Here is a 23,894-nt window from a genome sequence, read left to right as displayed (position 1 = left end):
TACCTGTGTTGGAAATCCCTTCTATTTGCCCTTAAAAGTCAGTAAGAGTGAAATAAAGATTTCAAAATCCATAATGGCATTAAAACGTATATGACTTTATATTTTTGGCATGGAGACTGACTATTTAATATTTTATGATGTGCAACCTAGGATCTGAGTGATCTTATATATATAAGCTTAGATTTTAGAATTAGAATTAAAATCTTTGTGCAAAAAGAAGGTGTTTTACCATGTCTCAGACTTGTTATTATATAATAAAGCCAATAGGATTGACTGACACAATGTCTGTGCATAGTGTTACTTACTACATACAAATTATATCACCTGGATGACTTTATCTTGTCCCAGCTGTTTATTATATTACCTGACACATCTTCTCATTAAAATGAGATGGAACTGCTATTAATGTCTAAAACGTTTCATCCGTGATCAGAATTCCTGTTTACTGTTACTGTTAATTTAACTGTTCCCACCATGAAAAATGCTGTTTATTACAGCTTTTTGTTCCCTTTCACTTCCTAGCGATTTAGTGCAGTTTGGCCTCTGGAATCATGGGGTTGGGCACTGTGGTTGACTGATTTTGCCTGTGCTCAGGTCCAGTGCCACGCGGTTTCGCTGGATCCAGAACTACTACAGTGAGCAGGATGAGTGGGCGCTAGATGACATCTATATTGGGCAACAGTGTCCTCAGATGTGTCATGGACATGGCTGGTGTGACCATGGTCACTGCAGGTGAGTCTTTGCAGTGTACGCGTTTGTTTTGAGTTTTTTTTAATTGGCATGTCCCTGTCTACTATAGGCTTTTATTGCATAATGGACCAGTTCTTTCTCTCTGTCTCTCTCTCTCCAGGTGTGATGAAGGCTTTTCTGGGACAGACTGTCAGCCCTCTTCACCGTTGTCCTCTAGTGTGCTCTCAGACTTTGAGTCCCAGGAAACACTAATGACTACTTGGTGTGAGGTTATTGGTGGAGAGGTGGTGGCACCTGACTATGGATGCGGTGTTGTGTCATCTGGATCTTCTCTGTATTTTAGCAAGGTATGGCACAAATACTTCCAGAAACATTATTTTGATGGAGGATGCAATTGTTGGAGTTTTCTAAATATTTTATACACCTTTTGTGGTCAGGCTGGACTGAGACATCTAGTGAGTTGGGATTTAGACACAGAATGGGCAGAATTTGTGCAGTTCTACCTACGTGTGGGTGGAGATTGGATGGAATGTAACCAAGCGGACAGCAGGGAGGAGGGAGTTCTTCTGCAGTATAGTAATGATGGTGGTATCAGCTGGGGTCTAATCGCAGAGATGTACTTCACTGACTTTACCAAACCTCGGTGAGCAAAATGTTTCTAACAGTAATCACCTCAGTTTCTTGTCACATTATAGCATGTCTTTGTTTTCAATGTTTTGTCATCTCTGTGGCCACAGGTTTGTTCATTATGAACTGCCAATGGCTGCTAAGACTCCATGTACCCGGTTCCGCTGGTGGCAACCACTTCACTCAGGTGATGGTTATGACCAGTGGGCTATTGATGATGTAATCATTCTTTCTGAGAGGGAGAAGCATGTCATTCCAATGGCTAATCCTACTCTTCCTCAGGTAAGCGATAAGCATGAAGTAGAATTAACAGTGTTTATTTGTAGATGTACAAAATGTAGAAGTGTATATATGTAATTTAGATGTGACTATTGAACACAGTCTGTTTGAGATAATTTTACTGATAGCTAAAATTTTGCATTGCTCACAAAGGTGATTCACCTAATGTATGCATATTTTAATGTGAGAAATGAATATTTACCTGTAGATATGCTCTTTAAGTAACTCTATTTCCTTCAAAATTAAAGAATTACATTTTTTTTTTAAATACTCAAATCACAAATGTCACATTGACCTTACATTGTGCAACAGTCAACTAAGGATTTGTTTGTCTTTCAAGTTTTGATATTACCTGTTGCATTTATTAGTATTGTGTCCAATGTTCTAAAATCTTAGAAGCGAATGTAATAAAACTCATACAAATATATACATATTATATAGAGAGAGTAATAATAAAAGTTCCCAATAAGATGTTGATATAACACTAAACACAATATCATTCAAAATATCTAACTCATTGAACTATCCCCCTTTCTGGATATATTTCCCTAGAACTTCTATGAGAAACCAGCATTTGATTATCCACTGAACCAAATGAGTGTGTGGCTGATGTTGGGAAATGAAGGCGTGGATAAGGATGGGAATGGGAGTTTCTGTGCCCCCACACCCTCAGCCATGGTGTTTGGGAGATCTGATGGGGACAGGTGGGCTGTGACCCGAGACCTCTCCCTCCGAACTGGCTACACATTACAGTTCAAGGTACTGACCATACAGGTCAAGTAAACTGTCCCAAATTATTTGCCATCTTTGTCATATTTGTATGTGTTCTCTTAGTTAGAGTTCTTCTACCCATTAATAATAATAATGATGATGATGATGCTGATAATAATAAATAATAACTCTTAGTTGTGTAATTCTTTTTTCACCAATGATAAGTTTCAGACTCATCATTCCTGCAAAGGTTATAGAGGGCAGAATGTAAACAACTATAAGTATAAATATTTCTCTCAAATCCTGTCTCCGATACAAGCAAACACACCATCTCTGTGTGATTGTCTAGCTGAACATCGGCTGTGAGTCAGAATTCAGTCCCTCTGCCCCTGTGTTGCTCCAATATTCCCATGATGCCGGACGCACCTGGGCTCTCGTACGAGAGGGATGTTTCCCAGGTTCTCCTGGGGCAGCAGGCTGTGAAGGCAGTGGACGTGAGCTTAGAGAGCCTACTGTTTACAACACAGGCGATTATGAACGCTGGACCAGGGTTACTGTTGTAATTCCACGCAAAGTAGCTGCAAGGTACCTGAGAGCTTACTTTACTGGCAAAGATAACAGGGACATTATTTCCACCTTACAGAGAAATGTTGAACATGTGCTTGTTATGCATGTATTTTGCATGTTCGAATAAATTTATTGCCTTTAAATGTCATGTAGCCAAATAACTAATCCTCATCCTGTCTCACTGCATTTTGAGCAGAGAGATGAAAACTGATTTCAGAAACTGTGTATTGAAAATTATGTACATTTTGCTATGTACTTTTCTGTCAAAGCAAATATTTGAATTGAATATTTGAATATTTGCATTGTCTGATTTAAATATACACACCTAGACACACAATTGAATTAGTTTGTGCCTGTATCACTTTCTTTTCCCTTCAGTAAGACACGGTTTCGCTGGTTCCAAGAAAGCAGTGTTCATCGGGATGCCCCTGCATTTGCCCTTGATGGTGTTTATATCTCGGAGCCGTGTCCCAACCACTGTGGAGGTCATGGGGACTGCATCTCCGGAGTCTGCTTTTGTGACATGGGCTACACAGGTAACACAGCTTACAGTAGGATATGGTTAATGCTTTTTGCTTCAATATGGCGTGGAAGGGTGTTAATCAAATCTTTTTGGGGTTGTGTGTATTGGTCAGTGGAGCAGGACAGCTGCGTGCCCTCTACCCCAAGTCCCACTGAGCTGGCTGAGAGCTTCGAAGGGAAGCTCAGTCCTCTTTGGCAAGGCATTAGTGGAGGACAGACAGGGGGTGGCTGTGGCACTATCAGCGAGGGGAAGGCACTCTATTTTAGCAGCCATGGCCGACGAGAGGCTCGCACTGTGCCCCTGGACACCACTAACACCCGGTTAGTACACCGACAATCACCCAGAAGTTTCCCCAGAAACTCTGGCTTGTCAGCTCCAGGGTGAGAAGACTTTGAAGATTGACTGCACCTCTTTTTCTATAGACTGGTTCAATTCTACATCCGAATTGGTGGGAAGAACATGGGCTCAGCTTGCACCAGGCCTCGCTCTCGCAATGAAGGTATCTCTCTCTACTCCTCCAGGCATTTGTCTGCATATGGCTTTCCTTATACTCATTCCTGATTGGCTAGCAACAGTTCCATTATTTTCCTATATGAATCCTCAGATTTATTCATTTCCTCTGACATGTAACATACAAGCAATTCCATTATAGTAGCTAAATGCTATGTGGCAGTGATGGACTTTAATGTTAACTGAATAAAATTACAGTTAGTTTGCTATATCCATATCATTTAGTTCTGAGTAAGCAATACAAAGCCTCTGGTTTTTAAAACAGTAGTCATGGTTTCAGTGAGATAATGCATGTCTCCACCTCATAAATGATTTTCTGATATCAGAAGGCTTTGTTGGCCATCATCTCTTACATAAATGACATCTGATCTTTACTGACCTGGAGTGGAGATCATTTCTGCAGGCTCCAGGTCATTTAATGTTCTTCTATACAATATTTCAGGGGTAATCGTCCAGAGCTCCATTAATAATGGTGTGGAGTGGCATTTCCTGCGAGAGCTGGACTTCGGTTCCTTTCTGGAGCCACAGGTGGTGACTATTGAACTTCCTCCTCATGCAAAGACGCCCTACACTGTGTTCCGCTGGTGGCAGCCCCAACAGGGTGAGAAAGTCAGCTCACTGCTGTTCATGCTGATCCTATACTTAAATGGGTCAATGTTCTCAAACATCTTCAGGGAAAGATGATGACACAGAAGATCAAAGTTGTTGGAATGATACACTACTGGTTAAACCAGTTCCAGCTGTCAAACCTGAGACATGAGAAATAGGATGGTACACTGTGTCAGAATCACATAGGCACATCTTGTGTTCACATTCGGTTCTGTTTTGTTTGGTTGTTGTCTCCCATTGCAGGTAAACACTCAGCTCAGTGGGCCATTGATGATGTTCTCATCGGGATGAATGATAGCTCCAGAACTGGCTTTCTTGACAAGTTTGATGGGACATCACCCTTAAGGCACAACTGGTTCAGAGTAGTGGGGGGAGAGGTGGCAGTAGACTGTCTCTCCCTTGACACAGCCCTGGCCTTCCACTCGGACTCAGTAGACAGTGAGTCTCACCTCACTACAATATCTTACACCATACCACATTCTCACGCAAGACCACAATGTCTAATAGCACAAAACTGTCTCACACCGCAATGTATCATACCACACTACACTGCCTTACACCACCACATCACAACTCTTGATCTGCATTCAAAATGGTCACATCTGTTAATTTTTTCTGGTTACGTTTAATAAATAGCATGCTTCCAGAGTCTGTTACCACAATTATACATTTATCTAGTACAACAATTTTGAGAACATAATGGTTCCGTGTATCATAAAACTGTAATTTAACTAATTTTCTGTAACATGGAAAATAAATTATAGATACAGTATTTTTACACTAATACATTTTTTACACTAATTTTTACTCTAATAAAAGATGAAGAAATGTGTGAAGCCCACAAAATTTCCAGAGAAACAGGATGTTTCAGACAGAGGTCCTTCATCCTTTGTGCAAGTAAAGTGTTTCTGTGACAAATGCCCGAGTGCCGCAGGGTGTGGAGCAGGACGCATAGACCCCCTCGACATTGTGAAACATTTAATAATACAACATGTAACAGACAATGCACTCACACATGGCATTAACAGAGAACATAAACACACTTAACCCTAACAAACAACGATTGTAACATACACAGACTAGACAAACATGGATACTAACACAAGCTTTGGCTGACAAACAAACAATGACCAACAGTGAGGGACACACTGACGGGGGTTTAAATAGACTAAGAAACACTAACAATTAACCCCGTACAGGTGCGTGCCCTCACGGGGGCGTGGCCACAAACAAGCCTGAACCTCCCTGCACACGGCAGGTCATACCACGTGACTTGTGGGGGGGGGGGAGCGTCCCGTGACAGAACCCCCTCCCAAGAGGTGTGGCTCCTGATGCATTCTTTCCAGGACCGCGAGCCCCAGGCCGCTGTGTACACACAGACAATACGGCTTTGCCTGGTGCCAACCCTACATGAGGTGGGCTAGGAACCACAAGCCCGGGAGACCCCTTAAACAGAGGAAGGATGGCAAAATCCCTGCCCCCCTCAAGACAGTCCAGTGCACTTCGCGAAACACTGCGCCTAGACACACACAAAAGGCACACATTTAGCAGTTTCTATATATAAATGTCTTGTGTATGTTGCAAAAAGATCATAGTCTCTGCAGTACTGTCTGCTAAATGGTGCCTAGTGCTGAGATGAACACAAACTGAGATGTTTGACATTAAAGCCTAATATGTTCTTGTATTGGGATTGGCTGTACTGTTAGTGTGTCCATTTGAAACAAATGTATCAATGTGTCAAATCAATTAATTATTACTGATATTGTTATATACTACACTCTGCTTGATATTACCATATGCTGCATCCACAAAAGAGTATTTACCTAAAAATGCCCATTTCAAGCCAGCTTGAACCAAAAATAGGTTGAAGCAGCCTTGAAAATTGTTTGGGGTTTTTTTCAGGTAAACACCTTTTTGAGGATGTGCTTTTTCACTAAGGTACATGGCTGAATTGCTCTTGAACAAATTCAGTCTATACCAGATTATCTGGGCCAGAATGGGCGGGTGACTATGATGAAATAACATGTTATTGAAATGAATAGCTTCATATATTGAGAATTTAATAACATCTTGGCTTCCCTGGATGCAGGTTTTGAATAATTGATGCATGCAAATTTAATTCAAACTCCTTGTTGTTACTCATATGTGTATCAAGCTGTGTGCGGGTTTATTTTGAACAAATCTTATGTTATTCACAGCTTCATCAATTACACTGGCCCAGCAAGAATATTTTAGAAGACGGTCATAAATATACATTCTATCTTATTTCCAGTCCATGTGCCAAGAATATGGTAATACCGAGAAAAACAAATCAAACCAACCCCTATTTCATACTTTACATTGCTTGTAAACAAATCATAAAGTACTCACTATTCAACATGTAATGTTGTCAAAGTAAAATGAAAATTTTTTTCTAATGAATTACCGCTATCCAGGTACATTACTCACAGTGCACTGGATGGAGTCGAGCACTTCATATATTTGTAAGTACAGCATAATGCTCAGAATATGTCTGTGTGCTTGCTCTCAGAACGGCCACGTTATGCTGAGAGCTGGGACTTCGAGGTGTCAGGCTCCTCGTTTCTGCAGTTTGATCTGAGCATGGGCTGCAGTAAGGCAGTGTATTCAGCCCATGGAGTGCACCTAGAGTTCTCCACCGACTGCGGCCGGCACTGGACACTGCTGACACCAGAGTGTGTGCCGCCTGCTATCGGCTGTGCCAGTTACACTCAGAGCTCCGTCTACAGCGCTCCCCAGTATTCCCGCTGGAGAAGGGTCACAGTGTATCTGCCCAACACTGCTAAGTATGAGAGTGCACTTTTGTTTACATGTTGAAAATGTGTACCTTTGAATTTGTTTTGTAACCTCATGATAGTGGGAACCTTAAATCCTGCCATTAACTGTTAAATCTGTGTTGTTTTGACATTGGAAATCCAATCTTAAATGTAAATTGTCAGACTCTGCAGCTGTATGCTTATAATAGATTTGTTATTATATAGTTCCCCCAGAACAAGGTTCCGCTGGATTCAGCCTCACTTCACTCCTGGAGCTGACTACTGGGCTCTGGATAATGTACTGCTGGCTCCTGGGTGCCCATGGATGTGTTCTGGACATGGTCTGTGTGACAACGGACGTTGTGTGTAAGTGGCTCTGACTGTAGCTCTAATCACTCACAGAGCATGCTTCCTGGGAGCAAACATTTTCACGTTCTCTCTGCCTCTCTCCCTCCATCACCTTTGCCCTCTATCTGATGTCCAGGTGTGACAGAGGATATGGTGGGGCTCACTGCGTCCCCTTAGTCCCTCTGCCCTCTGTTCTGAGGGAGGACTTCGACGAGAACCTGGAGCCAGAGATCTGGCCTGAGGTGTATGGGGCAGAAAAGGGCACACTAAGTGGGGAGCCTCTTAAGTCAGGCACTGCCCTCATCTTTAAGGGGGTGAGCAGTTTGCATACTACATAGGGCATAGTAGCCAAGTAATGGTAACTCAAAACTCAGAAATTCATCACCCATAAAGAAGGCATTATTGGCCGATTAAGACATCATGGGTCCAACAGCAGTTGATAGTTCTTGAGCAGGACACTTAACCTGAGGATCCTCTTGTATCTGGCTAATGTAAGCTAGGGTCAACTGAAGTATATATCATCTTCATCTCATAGATGCTAGTGCAGCGGTACTTGTAGGCATCCTAGACCTCAGCCTAAACTAACAGGAATTTTCCTTTGCTCTGTTAATGTAGCAAACTCTACTGCAGATGAAAGAATATAAGATGAAAGTTATATATATATTCACACTTAATGGATTGTATTATCTGATCTCATCTTTTGTTGAATATTGTGTATAATACTATCATTTGTGTAAATGTTTTAAAATATTTGGATGTAGTCAAATTATTATATAAGCCAAATTATGGTATTTCAGTTAAAAATTTTTTGCTAACTGACATAGATTTATATGTATTTTATGAAATGCAAGATCAGTGAAATGATTCATATGTCCTGGTGCCTTTCCTTTGGATGTTGTCTGATTAACCTCGTTGCTCCATCAGGAGGGGCTACGGATGCTGGTTTCACAGGACTTGGACTGCACCAGCACTCTATATATCCAGTTTTCATTTAGGTTTATAACTAAAGGTAAGTGTATACAGGTATATGTCGAATAGGTGCTTTTCTGAGTATGAGCAGTAGTTATGTTGCCTGGTTGTTTGAATGTGAATATAAAATGTATGTTGTTATGTATGCAGGAGTCCCAGAGCGTTCCCACTCCGTACTGCTGCAGTATTCAGTGAATGGAGGGATCAGCTGGCTGCTGTTGGATGAGTTCTACTTCCCCACCTCCACGGACACTCTGTTCCTGCATCTCCCACTGCCCCCTAGTGCTCAGACAAACGCTACACGCTTCAGACTGTGGCAGCCTTACAACAACGGTGAGAATGCAGCAAATATTTGAAGGCACCAACATATTCTTATTCATTTTTGATGACATATTGGAAGATACCTCACTGTTCTCAGTTATATTATAATTTATCACTAGGACTTATCATTAAGAATATAGGTTATTACAAATTAACACATCAACAGACATAAAATTAACACAAAATTAACACAAAGGTTTTTTTAAATACATTTCTGTTCACCTGTTCAGCTGTGTCCAGTGTCTCTAAGACTGTTCTCATCTTTATTACCATTTTCACATAGAGTATTTCTAGACATGTTCAGTCTGTAATATTCCTGTTCCTATTAGCTAATATTTCATGATTTCTTTCCATTCACAGGCAAAAAGGAGGAGGTGTGGGTGGTTGATGATCTTATCATTGATGGCAGCTCTTTGAACAACCCCCCTGTTTTATCAGAGAGTTTTGAGGGTGGACCTCAGGAGTTCAACTGGCTGTTCTATCCAGGGGGCAATATTGGCCTCTACTGCCCCTACCAGAAAGCAGGACTGTGAGTATCACCACAGTGTTGAGCATTTACAGGTCTGTGCATCTGCTGTTTCTCTCTGGACAGCTGGGAGTTACCATATTTACTGTGCATAGGGAGGATGACTCGGCTATGGTGTTTGTGTCCAGTGAGCTAGGAGAACACTCGATCACCACAAGAGATATTGATGTAAATGAAAACACCATTATTCAGTTTGAGGTATGATTTCACACATTTATAAGCTTGATATATTTCATACATAACTTGCATACAAATTTAAAATAAATAGATTTACCAACACTACTAATAGGAACACTTTTACCAAGTTAGGCATTTCTGATTTTCTTGCAGTAGGACATCAAATTTTGCTCTGTTCCAGATCAATGTGGGCTGTACAGGAGAGAGCTCTTCCTCAAGCCCAGTGCGTCTAGAATTCTCACGGGACTTTGGAGCTACATGGCATCTCCTGGTTCCTCTGTGTGCAGGTGGCCCAACCCCCAGCTCTCTCTGCTCCACCGAGCTCCACCCTGCCAGCATCTACTACCCTGGCACTACTCAGGGCTGGAGAAGGGAAGTCATCCACTTTGGCAAGCTACGTTTATGTGGGTGAGTAAACATAACTAGGGGTGAGACCAGTCCATTTTTTTTGGGCAACATCAGAGTCTAACAGTGTATCATTACCTTGCAGGTCAGTGCGGTTCCGCTGGTACCAGGGCTTCTTTTCAACTGGCATGGCACCCTACACCTGGGCCCTCGACAATGTTTACATTGGCCCCCAGTGCCAAGACATGTGCAGCGGGCATGGGGCATGTGTGAGGGGCACCCACTGTGAGTGTGACCCTGGTTACTCTGGCCCAGACTGCTCTGTTCCAAATGCGCCAAACCCAGACTTCTTGAAAGAGGACTTTGAAGGTACAGAAGGGTACAGAAGGGTGCAGATGTTTGCGCAAACACAGAATTGTTTGACTGAGTGTGCATGTTTGGAAGTGAGTGTTATTGACACAAAATTGACCTAGACATCTCCTAATTTAGTTTGTTCATTTGCTAAAATTCTGAATGCAAAACAAAGAGTGAATGTCGCATGTTCTCTTAAATCACTTGCTACTTGCAAATCTGATCATATGAGTGGTTCTTGTATAAGGCCCAGTGACTGCCAGTACTAGCTCTGATTATTTGCAATGCTAATAAGCTAAGGTATTAACCTTGTGATGTCATTAGTGCTGGGTGGTGTTTGTGCTTCAAACTGTGCATTTACTAAGGCAGGCAAGTTTATCTTACCATGTGCATGAATGTCTACATCACAGACTACCGCGGCTGTGCTTGTGTAATGATTTTCTACATTTTAATAAATGTACATTATTTTTACAATACACAGAATTGTTTATGGTGTAGTGAAATGTTATATTTTGGTTTATCAAAGGTGGTGCTATGGAATATGAGCATTTCAAGGTGCTGAGCGGAGGAAAACCCTCCAGAAAGTGTGGCATTATGACCACTGGAAACCACCTGTTCTTCAGTGAGGATGGATTACGAATGTTGGAGACCACAGACATGGATCTGTCTAATGCTAGGTAACTACTACTACACTACTATATGCAAGTGTGATTACACCAGTCACTACTACTATATACATGGGATTACACCATGTGATTACACCAGTCATTTCTACACGTGTGATTACACTAGTCACTACTACACACACAGGTAATTACGCCAGCCACTACTACATACGTATATTTACAGCAGTCACTGCTACAAATGTGTGATTACACCAGTCACTACTACACACATATGTGATTAAACAAGTCACACACAGCGCTTGATGAACAATATGCAGAAGGCCATTTCAGTGACCTGTAAGATGGTGATGAATACACCAAATAAGAAGCAAAAACTGGGGAAATAGTGTCACTCTAGTTGCAGTACTGAAAGCCCAGGACAACCTCTGCTACTCAGTCCTGCAATTAATAAGGGTTGAATTAATGTGCCTGCATGTGTATTAATATTTACTGCCTTCATAAATCATTAGGTCACCATAAACCAATTAAACAAAGAGAATGAATGAGCATGCTTAGCATCCAATGCAAGTGACAGATAATTAAAATCAGCTTATCAGTCACTGTATGTACCCTCTCATTATTACTGTCAGTTTTCAGCACCATAAGAACTCTCTAATTAAGAACTCCATTATTAGCAACAGATTAGATCGTGGCACTTCTTTCTCCTGCAGGTTTGTCCAGTTCTTCCTGCGGCTTGGCTGTGGGAAGGCTGCCCCAGACCCACGCTCGCAGCCTGTACTGCTGCAGTTCTCCATGGATGGAGGTCTGTCCTGGAACCTGCTTCAGGAATTTCTCTATAGTAACAGTAGTAACCAGGCTCACCTGGTGGCACTGGAGATCCCACTGCGAGCCCGCACTACCCAAACCCGCCTCCGCTGGTGGCAGCCATCTGAAAATGGACACTTCCATAGTCCATGGGTCATTGATAAGGTAAAGCTGATCTTGGTTGTTTCAGACCATGATGTGTGTTTTAGGATGTCAGACAAAGTTAGAGTTGTGTGTGCATATATACTCATCCATCCTCTGGAATCCTCTAGTATGGAGGCACCTGAATAGAATTTTAGTGGTGGAGTTATTATTTCATGTACATGTATCCATGGCCTTGCAGTCTCTATCTGTGTGTGCATGCCTGTGTGTGTGTGTGTGTGTGTGTGTGTGTGTGTGTGTGTGTGTGTGTGTGTGTGTGTGTGTGTGTGTGTGTGTGTGTGTGTGTAGGTGGTGGTGGGAGGCAGTGCCAGTGGCTGGGGCCCTCTGGAGGATGACTTCTCCTTCACAGACACACGCTCATGGCTGCTCCACCCTGGTGGCACGCGCATGCCTGTGTGCGGATCTGATGGCGAAGCATTTGCCTTCATCGAGAAGTCTAACACTCGCTACGGTGTCACCACTGACATCAGTGTGGGCCAAGATGCCTTTATTCAGTTTGACTTCTCTGCATCTTGCTCTGTCACATCCTCTTGTTACTGTAAGATAATCCACCTATAGACAGTTAGGCCAAATTAATATGATATAATATAATGCATTTTCTAATACTTAAAGCTTGTGGGAATGTAAATGTATGTGCTCGTTTCTACAGCGGTGGAGTTGGAGTATTCTCTCAACCTTGGAATGACTTGGCAACCACTTGTGAGGGACTGTTTACCCACTAGTCCAGACTGCTCCTCCTACACTCTTCAAAGGCTGTTAGTGTCAGACACCTACAACAAATGGGGCAGAGTTACATTACCCATTCCATCCTATGCCAGGTATACTTATACAATGTCATACCTCTGCTTTTAACATTAACATTATCAGAGACCTTTAAGGGCCCAACCACAAACATATGCTGCAGTTCAATGGTATGCAATGCAGACAACTGGACACATTGGATGCATCATTTAGCAGTGCAATGGCTAAAACTATTATTGGTCTTGCTGTGCAGGTCTCCAGCAACACGATTCCGCTGGTTCCAGCAGGCTCCCTTTGATAAGCAACAGACCTGGGCTCTGGACAATCTCTACATTGGAGACGGCTGTCCTGAAATGTGCTCTGGCCATGGCCGCTGCAAGCAGAATTCCTGTGTGTGAGTGAATTTCATATTCACCAGTGAATAATGTTTTTACAGAGTTGCTTACATTAAAGGCCCAGGTAATCTTGACCATGGATGGTTTTCTAAGTGGTTAATGGCTTATTTCATTTTTTCCCCAATTTTTCAATTTCAAAGCTGGAAAAGGAATTATTTTCACACTTTTGGGGTAACTGGAGAACCACTCTGGTCCCAACTTTCTTTGTCTTCACTGTGGCAAAAAAATTGTATTGTTATATGGTTATTGTTTTCAGCTATTGTATATTTCAGCTTCGTTTTGTTAATGATACAATGATATTGTATTTCACAACCTTAACATTTAAATGTCATCTAGTTATAATGTTTTCTTTATTCTCTCTCTCCCTGTTGCTCAGGTGTGACCCTGAGTGGGGTGGAGAATACTGTGATGATGAAATGGTGCCTCTCCCTTCCCAGCTGAAGGACAGTTTCAGTCGTGCACCCTCCCTCAACCACTGGCACCTGCTCACTGGCGGGAAACTAAGTAGTGTGTGTGGGGCTGTGGCATCAGGTGCAGCCCTGCACTTTAGTGGGGTAAGTCCAAACCCATCTTAATACTCCATGTTGAACTATTATTAGAAAGTAGTTTTCTGGTTTGCTGGTCATTTGGTTTTTGGCTTCTCTGTTGTACAGGTTTGTGTAATTTTATTAAACTGTAGTTTCACTGCTCTAGTGTTTTGGTTAAATGTTTAGTATACATTAGGCTTCAGTAGTTCCTTTAGGAATTGCCATAATTCAGTGATACATTAAGGAAATTCAAGTCTGTTATTGACTGTCCAATAATCCCATAACCTAAAATCTTTATTCAGATGCACTGAATACTCTTGTTTTTGTGAATGTCATATTCTCACATCCAGATGCAAACAATATCTTAGCCTCCGTGTCTCAAAACAAAGATAATGGTTGAAGCATAGCCTTCAATTATTATAATGATATTAGAAATAGAAAAATAATTTGCTAATGATTTATTTTTAATTTCCAAATTAATTAAGAAACATCAAACACCCCCCCCCCCCCCCCCCCAGAACGTATATTTTTATACTATGTGTTTGGAACCTATAGAACAATATCAAACACTTTGAAGACCTGTTTAACAACACCTATTACAGAGACAGAGATATAGTGAACTATGGAAATATATTCAGAGAATTTAACTGGTTTCTGTTTTAACAGAGCTGCACCCGTCAGTTGGTTACAGTGGATCTGAACTTGACAAACGCTGAGTTTATACAGTTCTACTTCATGTACGGCTGCATGGTGGCCCCTACCAACCGAAACCAGGGTGTCCTGCTGGAGTTCAGCCTGAACGGTGGCATCAGCTGGAGTTTGCTGACGGAGATATTCTATGACCAGTACAGCAAGCCAGGGTAGGCATGTCCCATTATGATGATGCCTTAACTGATGACAAAAAATTTTCCTGTCATTCATTATAATTTGGGGAATCTGAAAGTTTCTTCCTCTCGTATGCAGGTTTGTGAATGTACTGCTGCCCCCTGCTGCCCAAGCAGTGGGGGTGCGGGTGCGCTGGTGGCAGCCACAGCACAGTGGAGCAGATCATGGTGACTGGGCACTGGACAATGTTCTCATCTCTGGCTCTGACACACGTGCTCAGATCTCTGACACCTTTGGTGGCGTTGCGCTGCCTAATCACGAGAGAGCACCAGCTGACGGAGCACCTACTGGCCGCCTTAGCACTGTTAGACAAGATGAGGAGAGCACCGCAGGTAGCACCATGCAGGCACATACACATGCACACCCACTACAGCCTTCAGTAATCACTAGTGAAATGTTGAGTTTCACATGCAGTAGCATGAGTTCAGTATCATTGGTTATCAGTGTTGAGGAAAATTGCTGATAATCCTGTTAGGCTATTACACATTAATCGTGATGACTTTGAATTATAGCATTACAGAATTATTATCTTAAGTATGGCCATCTCAAGCATACAACACTGTAAATACAGTGTTTGTGAAAGAAAAGTTGGGATGGTATTTCATCCTGCAAAAATCATGCTTATGATTCATTTTATCAGTTAATTTATTTAGTAACTATACAATCCCTTTCATGATTTAACAGTGGATTTACTGCCTTTGTTTATGTATGCCATGGTTTCTTTAAACAGTGCAATGTTCTATAAAGATTCAAATACAAAAAAAAAAGTAGATTTTTTTTTTTGTAGCATTCATAAATCTAGATCGTGCGATGTGCTTGTTATGCAATAGACTTGCTTTAAAAACTGAAAAAACATAAATGGTATTCAGTAAATAAAGACATTGAGCCTTCTTAAGACTGACTCTGATGAATATGATAACATTTAGGTAACATTCCAAAAGCTAGCCATGTTGTAAAATGTGCAGAAATGTATATTTGGCATTTCCACTAGACTCTAGGATATATTCATTTTATATCTTCTGTAAAATTTCAAATGTTTATTAATGACCTTGTATCAACTGCCCCACAGTGAGTGATCACTGGCTGTTTTCTGAGGACTGCTCTGTGCAGAGGTTTTGCCACTCCCCAGATGGGGTCATGGTGTGTGGCAATGTAGATGGCCGAGAGGTGTATGCTGTTACACATGACATTGTCCCTGACAAAGGCTGGGTCATGCAGTTTAAGGTCAGTGTACCTCTTTTAACGATTTCATCATCATCTTCATCATTATCATCATCAAAACAGGAACAGCAATTAGGCATTATTGCTATTATATCATACTCCTTTGAGATGAACTTAAATGGATAGAATTTCTTTATAATCTTTAGTAGGTTAAAAATTTAGACAGATTATTTGGGAAAGTCTGTTAGTGTCGTTCAGCATACCATTTAATTTTGGGGTTTAGTCACAAAATATGACTGTATAGCTAAGGAATAGAAATGTGGAGTCAGGAGCCTGTAGAGTCTTCATGTTTATTTGTGTGTGTAGGTACACTTTGGATCAGTTTTTTTCTTTAGGCAGAAAAAAAGGGTGCTAGTCTAACAACGGGCAGTCGGTCTGACAGAAGTGAGATCAAGCAGGGAACAGGAGAAGGAGACGAGGGAGGGAGATAGATAGAGAAAAGGGTGGATGAGGCCTGAGAGTTATCACCTCCTGACCTTGATGCCTGCCTCACAGACAGTCACCATGGCACAGAAGCGTTACAGAGACTTTCAGAAAAATTATAGAACAGGTACAAGTACAAATGTAATATAAAACAAAATAAAAAACAATCACAAAATAAAACAAACACAGTTGAATTCCCTGAGCATTTGTGTGTATTTGCAGATTGCTGTTGGCTGCAGTGTTCCAGAGAGACACGCTGATAGGCAGGTGCATGTCCAGTATTCAGTGGACTTTGGTGTATCCTGGAAGTACCTGGTGCCCCAGTGCCTGCCTGCTAACCCTGGCTGTGGCGGACAGGTGTCCCAGCCCTCTGTGTTCTTCCCTGCAGAGGGCTGGAAGAGAGCTGTGTATCCTCTGCCTGACAGCCTAGCTGACACGTAAGTGCATTCTGTCACACTGTCAGTCTACATGCAACAGTAACAAGGGTATTTGTCCATATTTTGCAAACTGGTATTCACAGAAAGAATAACTAAATAATCTAGCATGGATGCAGCATCTGTTATTATGTATTTTTGGTTCAGTTAAAACATTTATATAGCTGTGGTGTTGCTATTATTGTATTAATATGAAGGTGATTGACCATATGGAGGTGACTGACCCATTGACCACTTTTATAGAAATGTCTTGTATCTTTGGTATGCATAATCATTAAAGGAAACTTTATTGGTGTACAGTTACAGACAATGCTAATGTATAATTAAAGGCGTTTGTTGTCGTTCAAAATTTGTCAGCCAATCTCTGATTTTCATTTTCAGCATCTGGCAGACACTCTTATCTAAAGCAATTTACATATTTATCAGTATGACAGTATATGACAGTGCTCCCTTGGAATTAAACCCATGACCTTGGTGCTGCTAGCACCTTGCTCCATCTGTGCTACCGTCATTAACTATATATTATTTGAATGGCAAAATATTTTCAACACTGACAAGGAGTTTTTACACATGTCAGTGTCACCCCTGGATTGTGGGTGGTCTGCCAGCCAAAAATATCTGACCCACAGCAGTTCAGTTGACATCAACTTACTAGAGCTAGATGAGCTAGAAGGTGGCTAAAACAAACTTAACTAAACGGAAACAACCACAATCTAGGTGTTTTAATCAAGTTGACAATGAGTGTATCTCACATTTTTATAGTGGATTAGATAACACTGAAACAATGCCTAGAGAGATTTCTTATATATTACTTGGTCTACAGAAAGTTAGTTAAGGAACATCTACAGTGAATGTATTTTTGTGTGCATCTCCACAGAGCAGTTCGGTTCCAGTTCTATCAGCAACATTCGGACATGCAGTGGGCAGTGGAGAACTTCTACATTGGGCCTGCATGCGACAACCACTGTGGAGGCCATGGAGACTGTCTTGACCAGCGGTGCCTCTGTGACCCAGGATTTTCTGGACCCAACTGTTATGCCAGCTCAGCTCTGAAGGTAAAATGGCACATCCTACAACTTACACACAACATGTACCACACATATAAAGTACACACTTTACAGCTCATAGAAACTCTACAGCACAATACAGCATACACACTCCACACAGCAAAGACACACAGGCCTTACATCACACACAAGTACACACCTAATATAACTTACACACCATACAACACACCTAGAGTATGTACACATTCCGACTATATATACATGTAAACAAACCTCTGCTTTCTCATCTGTATGTTTTGCAGGCATCCCTGAAAGAGCGATTCGACTGGCAGGGGGTCCATGGACCACAGTGGCAGGTGTTGGAGGGTGGTCGCCCCTGCACGGACTGTGGGGTGCTGGTGGAGGGAACAGCCCTGTACTTCAGTGGAGCTGACGGCAGGCAGGCTGTCACTGCAGACCTTGACCTGCGTGGTGCCAAGTCAGTGTGCAAGTCACCTTAGAATTTTTATTTAAGTTTAGGGGGGAATTTATTTTTGTGGGGTTTTTTTTTTTTGGTTATTGTTTTTCAAATTATGTTCCAACTTTAATGTCAGATCACTGGGACTACATTGATTGCGTGCTGTAAGATTTGTAATCACTTGTTACCCACCCTGTCTTTTGAATGGTTTGTCCTAGGTTTGTGGAGTACTGGGCCAGGATCGGCAGTGAAGATAATATGACTCTGTGCCATCGTCCAACTTGCAGAAAAGAAGGGGTATTACTGGATTATTCCACTGATGGAGGTTTGTTTTATTTCTTAGTCTGACAGTAGGATGCTTGAAGGTGTGTTGCCGTCATTTTCACAAATTCTCTCTCTCCCTCGTTCTCTCTCTCTCTCTCTCTCTCTCACTCTCTCTCTCTCGCTCTCTCTCAGGGGTGTCATGGATGCTGCTTCATGAGATGGACTATTTAAAATATGTGTCAGTGAGGCGGGACTATATTGTGCTGCCGGAGGGAGCTTTGACCAATGCCACACGCCTGCGCTGGTGGCAACCATTCACTGTGTCTTCAGGCCTGGCGAGCCCCAGTTTGGAGCGCGCTCAGTGGGCTTTAGATAACATCCTAGTTGGGGGGTCGGACATCAACCCCAGCACCCTACTGGATACTTTTGATGATGGTATTGAGCTTTACTGGAATATATACTCTGCCATATAAAAGGATATTCTGTCATTCTCACATTCTAGTCTTTGAGAAAGTTCAGAGGTGAATGGCTTTAATTTCTTTTTTTATCAGACACTCTTTCTCACCCTCTCTGTGTTACCACAACAGAGGGTATATCCCATGAAGAAAGTTGGAGTTTCTATCCAAATGCAGTGCGAACAGCTGGTTTCTGTGGCAATCCCTCTTTCCACCTTTACTGGCCTAACAAAAACCAGGATGGAACCCACAACATCCTGGCCACCCGAGAGCTTATTGTCCAACCAGGATACATTTTACAGTTCAAGGTAAATTCTGACCCTTGTACTGTTGTAGTCTTTGTACTATTATGCCATTGTATAATGTATTCCATCATGTATATGTTAACTATGAATATTTATTTATTCATGTATGCATTTGTTGTATCTCTTATATATACTGTAGATTGTGGTTGGCTGTGAAGCCGACAGCTGTGAAGATCATCATTCAGTGCTTCTACAATATAGGAAGGATGCCAGGTATGACTGAGCGTATGGGAGGGCAGACTGAAAGATATACTATACTTTATATACTATACAGAAACAAACATAGAATAAGAGAAAGAGAAAGAGAGTGAGGAAAGAAGATATATATTCTTAGAAATATATTCTATATTTCTAAAGATGGACATTTCAGACAGAGGTCCTTCATCAGCTGTGCCAGCAAATGAATTTGCTTATGAATTTGTAGGAGGAGAAATCAGTTTATATTAGAAAAGTAAAGAGAGAGAGAGAGAGAGGGAGAGAGAACAAGATGTGGGAAATGCTTATCTTTAAGTATTTGTTCATCTTAGCTGTCCTTTCCCTGCAGGTCAGACTCCTGGCAGTTGGTTCAGTCCGCATGCCTCCCCTCCTCTGTGAGTAATGTGGGCTGTTCCCCTTTCCAGTTCCATGAGTCCAGTATCTACAGCCCAGTGAACAGCTCAGTATGGACCAGAGTTACTGTGCAGCTGCCTGACTATGTCTCCTCAGGGTATGCAGTAACAATATGTTTTAAATGTTTAGCTGTATTGGAGAAGCTACTGTTATCTACTTGTACTGAAGGTTTACCCTCCAGCAGGTATGGTTATTTATTTATTGGTATTCTAAGTATACACCTCATGGCCTGCAGTGCCACACAGTTCCGCTGGATTCAGAAAGAGGGCGCTGGTGAGCGACATGGCTGGGGAATTGATCATGTCTACATTGGTGAAGCATGTCCCGGACTGTGCAGTGGGCATGGCTATTGTACCAATGGGGCAGTCTGCATCTGTGATGAAGGGCACCATGGTTCGTACTTGTACTTTTTGCCCCTAAATTATGCATACGTCACAGAACCATAAAAAGCAGATCTGTAATTTATACCAAATTTCTATCCAACACTTCAAGTTTCTGTCCAAAAGTAATTCTCAGATGTTATAATTTAATCTTGTATCAAATCTGTAGTCTTGGTTCCTAAGTAATTATAGTTCCAATTTTCAATATTGCCTAGATGTACCTCAGCACAGCATATCTTTTTCTCTCTCTTCCTCTCCCTCTATCCCTCTCTCCTGCTCTCTATCAGGTGATGACTGCTCCCTGTCAAACAGTGACCTTCCCAGCTCTGTCAAGGACAACTTTGAGTCAGGCTCAGTGTCTGAGGAGAGCTGGAGTGTAATTCAGGGTGGAGGGGTTGGCAGTGGCTGTGGCCAGCTCTCCCCACATGCCCATGGTGACTCTCTTTATTTCAATGGCTGCAAGATGAGACAGGCCATCACCAAGCCTCTGGATCTGACAAGGGCCAGGTACAGCACTGCATATAGCAGAAGCCTTAAATGGACTCTGTAAGACTCACTTGTTGATCAGTTTGTGACATTTTGAAATTTACAAGTTTATAGACTGGCAATGTAGGACATCTCTCCATGGCTAATTATGAGATCACAGGTACCACTTTCTAGTTTCTTCTAAAAGGGGAACCTCTCTCTCTCTCTCTTTCTCTATCTCCCCCTCTCTCTGTCTTTCTCTCACAGCAAGATCATGTTTGTGCTGCAGATTGGCAGTGTCTCACAGACAGACAGCTGTAATTCTGCTCTGGATCAGGTGGACACTGTGGATCGGGCTGTTCTGCTCCAGTACAGTGTCAACAATGGAGTCAGCTGGCACGTCATCGCCCAGCACCAGCCCAAAGACTTCCTCAAGGCCCAGAGGGTCTCCTACAACATTCCGCTGTAAGTCAGATGGCATCTGTCAGAGCAAAAAGATCAGTGCAAGAGGTTTGGCTTAATGCAGTGCAAGAAGTTATCGTCACCATCATCACCAAGGGAAAAATGTATTCAGCTGTAATTGTGTAATTTTCATTAACCCAGTGTAGTGACTTTATCCAAGTGTTTTTTTCATAGATATTACTGATTCAAGGTCTGAAGGCTGCATATATAACCAGCTCTCTTCTGTGATCCCTCGCTACAGTGAAGCTCGTGTGAAAGGGGTGCAGTTGCGATGGTGGCAGCCACGGCATGGCAGTTCAGGACATGACCAGTGGGCACTGGACCATGTAGAAGTCGTTCTGTGAGTATGCCCACAGCCCCTGCTACCCATCAAACAGCTGAGCCATCAGACCGGGCTTAAAGCCCTGGACTCTGATCAAACCCTCTCTGGAATGCATTTGCATATATAGAGAAATATTTTCACAATTTGCACAACATTTTTCAAATATGAGTCTCCTTCAAATGACAGGGTTGGTCATTTTGGTTGGTAATTATGGTAATTTTACAGGAAATCCAACTAAATATCAAATTAGCTACTATAAACAGTTTTATCATGATCAAATCTTAGAGCTGCAATACAAAAAACTAGCATTCTATATGTGTTTGTATTTATTTGAAAATAGTTCATGTGGGATGAACTGTATAGGGTAGAAATATACAACATGCAATTACCAATGCTGTAAAGGACTCTAACACAAACTGGACCAATAAATCATGAATAAAAAAACACCTACCCTTGCACTGCATGCATACACATTCACTCACACACATGAATATCACTCACATACGAGAATATGTACTACCCTCACTTCTAACAGTGCAAACTGGACTATAAATGCTCTCTGGCTTTCTCTTTATCACACGCTCCCTTTCACCGTCCCACACATTCCTTTGTCTCCATGTTGCTGCCCTTGTTTGCCCTTACCATCATCACACTGTTTGCTTATCTACCTCCACTTCTGAATGTTTTGTTCTCCTGCACTGTAACAACTTTTATGCATTTACTAGTGCTGCCACCTTTTTAACAATCCAACACCACTCTCCATCTATCAAAAACACTGTTTATTCAGTACAGCTCTGTATATTCTGTTCTCTGCCTTCTCTCCTCAGTTCTTAAAAATCTCTGAGTTTACTCAGGTGTCTTGTCTGCCTCCTGTCTCACCCTGCCCCCATCTCTCCCTCTCTCTCTCTCTCGCTCTCTCTCTCTCTCTCTCTCTCTCTCTCTCTCTCTCTCTCTCTCTCTCTATCTATCTATCTATCTATCTATCTATATATATATATATATATATATATATATATATATATATATATATATATATCTGTCTCTCTCTTTCCTTTCGGCTTCTTTCCCCCTCTTTCACTGGCCCATTTCTTTCTCTGTGTCTGTCACTGGTTGGGTCTGGGTCTGGCTCCTCCCAGGCCAGGGTTCTTGCCACCCCAGATCTTTCTGCATGTCAGCAGCAGCTCCCTTAAGATCATCCCCTCTCGCGCTCTAATCTCTGCTTTCTTCTGTATTCTGCTCCCCATGATGTGGCTGTAGAGTCAGGTAAGTGCTCCACACAGTGGTTCCTTTTCCCTTCTCATTTCGCCACACCATTCATCAGTGTCAGTACCTGTGTACACCCATTGAGCTTGAACACAGCATTTGACTTATGGCAATTACATAACTTAAATATATGAGTGAGTGAGTTAAAGTTGTTTTTACTTTCAGGGTGAGTTTTCCAAGAAGAAAGCTATATCAACCAACTGATCTAACAAATTTTACTTACTTAGCTAAAAAACAGTCACAGCGGGTTTCTTGAAGGGACAAAAAAAAACTGTTAGCCTACACAAAAATCTTTTGCTATAGCATTTTATGTACATGCATAGACTAAATACTAAAACAAATCCAAAATTCATTCCATGGTACTGATTTCACAGCAAATATGCAGGTATACTCATTGTTATATATGGTAAACTATTGTCATAAATGTTAAATTATTGGTATATTTTGCATTTTGTACATACTGTGCAATCCAGTTATATATGTGAAGTCATATATGCTTTTCTGTGTTTGTGGATGTCATTTATACATTAAAACTTCTTTTGGGTAATGGACTGTCAGAGAAACATTTTACATTACAATTAACAATTAATAAATCAGAGTTATTTTCTGACCTGAACCTTAAATTTACATACACAGACATAAAACTGCATTAATTTGCATGCAGATGTATATATACATATTCAAATTAGCTTTGAGGATAAATGTTGCTGGTTCTATATTCATCTATCATTACTAACCCTGAATTATATCACCTCATTTAAAGTAGGCAAATTTTTCATAATTCTCAAACTGTGTTGTGATTGGTGGCGTTAAAGTTAAACCTGTCTCTGTGTACACAGATTTTCCATAATTTTCAAACTGTGTTGTGATTGGTGACATTAAAGTTAAATCTGTGTCTGTGTACATCCTTAGAAATCAAGCACTGCCAACACACCTCGAGTAGAACAACCCCCTCCATCCAGTCATCATTTGCATGGTGCGAGTCCTCCCTGTTAGTACTGCATTTCACACAATTCCTCGTGGGTGTGTGGGCATGGCTATGTGGCCATGGCTACACTGGTTGCGGGGTGCCCAAAAAGTATATTCACTTACTTCATAGTGAATAGAATCAGAGAATCCACTCAGCCAGCCCTCAGACCTCCACTACCCCACCCGCCGTACCCTTCTCCCCGCTTTGCAGAGGCCTTTGCCTGCCCTGGCTGCATTCCTGGCTCACTGGCACTACCTGCTGGATAGAAGAAGCAATGACAGGCTAAGCAAGCAACACTGTCTTGTCCAGTTTATGTTGGGTTTTTTTGAACACTGTCTGTCCACTGTCCTTTTTCTTCACAACCTTTCCTTTCTCTCTTCCTCCTTGATG

The 23,894-nt window shown here is 41.8% G+C and overlaps 1 protein-coding gene across 3 annotated transcripts in view; it reads left to right on the top strand.

The window, feature by feature from the left end:
• reln (reelin) overlaps nt 1-23,894 on the top strand; it is a 95,764-nt gene that overhangs the window by 70,142 nt on the left and 1,728 nt on the right. The window contains exons 23-64 of one of the 3 annotated variants that reach the window (XM_081715516.1): nt 595-732; nt 851-1,037; nt 1,128-1,333; nt 1,428-1,599; nt 2,149-2,355; nt 2,657-2,892; nt 3,253-3,410; nt 3,510-3,717; nt 3,820-3,896; nt 4,350-4,508; nt 4,760-4,954; nt 7,047-7,320; nt 7,516-7,656; nt 7,775-7,952; nt 8,563-8,647; nt 8,758-8,940; nt 9,289-9,457; nt 9,550-9,652; nt 9,813-10,039; nt 10,122-10,345; nt 10,854-11,004; nt 11,664-11,922; nt 12,208-12,457; nt 12,569-12,737; nt 12,914-13,054; nt 13,432-13,609; nt 14,249-14,442; nt 14,546-14,799; nt 15,537-15,691; nt 16,334-16,548; nt 17,423-17,600; nt 17,855-18,030; nt 18,228-18,334; nt 18,466-18,708; nt 18,861-19,036; nt 19,173-19,246; nt 19,578-19,739; nt 19,878-20,035; nt 20,310-20,529; nt 20,755-20,952; nt 21,191-21,289; nt 22,408-22,534. In XM_081715516.1, coding sequence (XP_081571642.1) covers nt 595-732; nt 851-1,037; nt 1,128-1,333; nt 1,428-1,599; nt 2,149-2,355; nt 2,657-2,892; nt 3,253-3,410; nt 3,510-3,717; nt 3,820-3,896; nt 4,350-4,508; nt 4,760-4,954; nt 7,047-7,320; nt 7,516-7,656; nt 7,775-7,952; nt 8,563-8,647; nt 8,758-8,940; nt 9,289-9,457; nt 9,550-9,652; nt 9,813-10,039; nt 10,122-10,345; nt 10,854-11,004; nt 11,664-11,922; nt 12,208-12,457; nt 12,569-12,737; nt 12,914-13,054; nt 13,432-13,609; nt 14,249-14,442; nt 14,546-14,799; nt 15,537-15,691; nt 16,334-16,548; nt 17,423-17,600; nt 17,855-18,030; nt 18,228-18,334; nt 18,466-18,708; nt 18,861-19,036; nt 19,173-19,246; nt 19,578-19,739; nt 19,878-20,035; nt 20,310-20,529; nt 20,755-20,952; nt 21,191-21,289; nt 22,408-22,528 — 7,405 coding nt within the window. In that variant the 3' untranslated portion in view covers nt 22,529-22,534. Of the gene's footprint in view, nt 1-594; nt 733-850; nt 1,038-1,127; nt 1,334-1,427; nt 1,600-2,148; nt 2,356-2,656; nt 2,893-3,252; nt 3,411-3,509; nt 3,718-3,819; nt 3,897-4,349; nt 4,509-4,759; nt 4,955-7,046; nt 7,321-7,515; nt 7,657-7,774; nt 7,953-8,562; nt 8,648-8,757; nt 8,941-9,288; nt 9,458-9,549; nt 9,653-9,812; nt 10,040-10,121; nt 10,346-10,853; nt 11,005-11,663; nt 11,923-12,207; nt 12,458-12,568; nt 12,738-12,913; nt 13,055-13,431; nt 13,610-14,248; nt 14,443-14,545; nt 14,800-15,536; nt 15,692-16,333; nt 16,549-17,422; nt 17,601-17,854; nt 18,031-18,227; nt 18,335-18,465; nt 18,709-18,824; nt 19,037-19,172; nt 19,247-19,577; nt 19,740-19,877; nt 20,036-20,309; nt 20,530-20,754; nt 20,953-21,190; nt 21,290-22,407; nt 22,535-23,894 lie in introns of all 3 variants that reach the window. The other 2 variants (XM_081715515.1, XM_027008786.3) reach the window with 2 other exon arrangements.

The sequence above is a fragment of the Electrophorus electricus genome, chromosome 6 (assembly GCF_041902795.1).
Source record: "Electrophorus electricus isolate QZ-2024a chromosome 6, ASM4190279v1, whole genome shotgun sequence".
NCBI classification, from domain to species: Eukaryota; Metazoa; Chordata; class Actinopteri; order Gymnotiformes; family Gymnotidae; genus Electrophorus; species Electrophorus electricus.
Note: the sequence above shows the minus strand (reverse complement) of the source record. Positions and strands in the feature narration are given on the sequence as shown.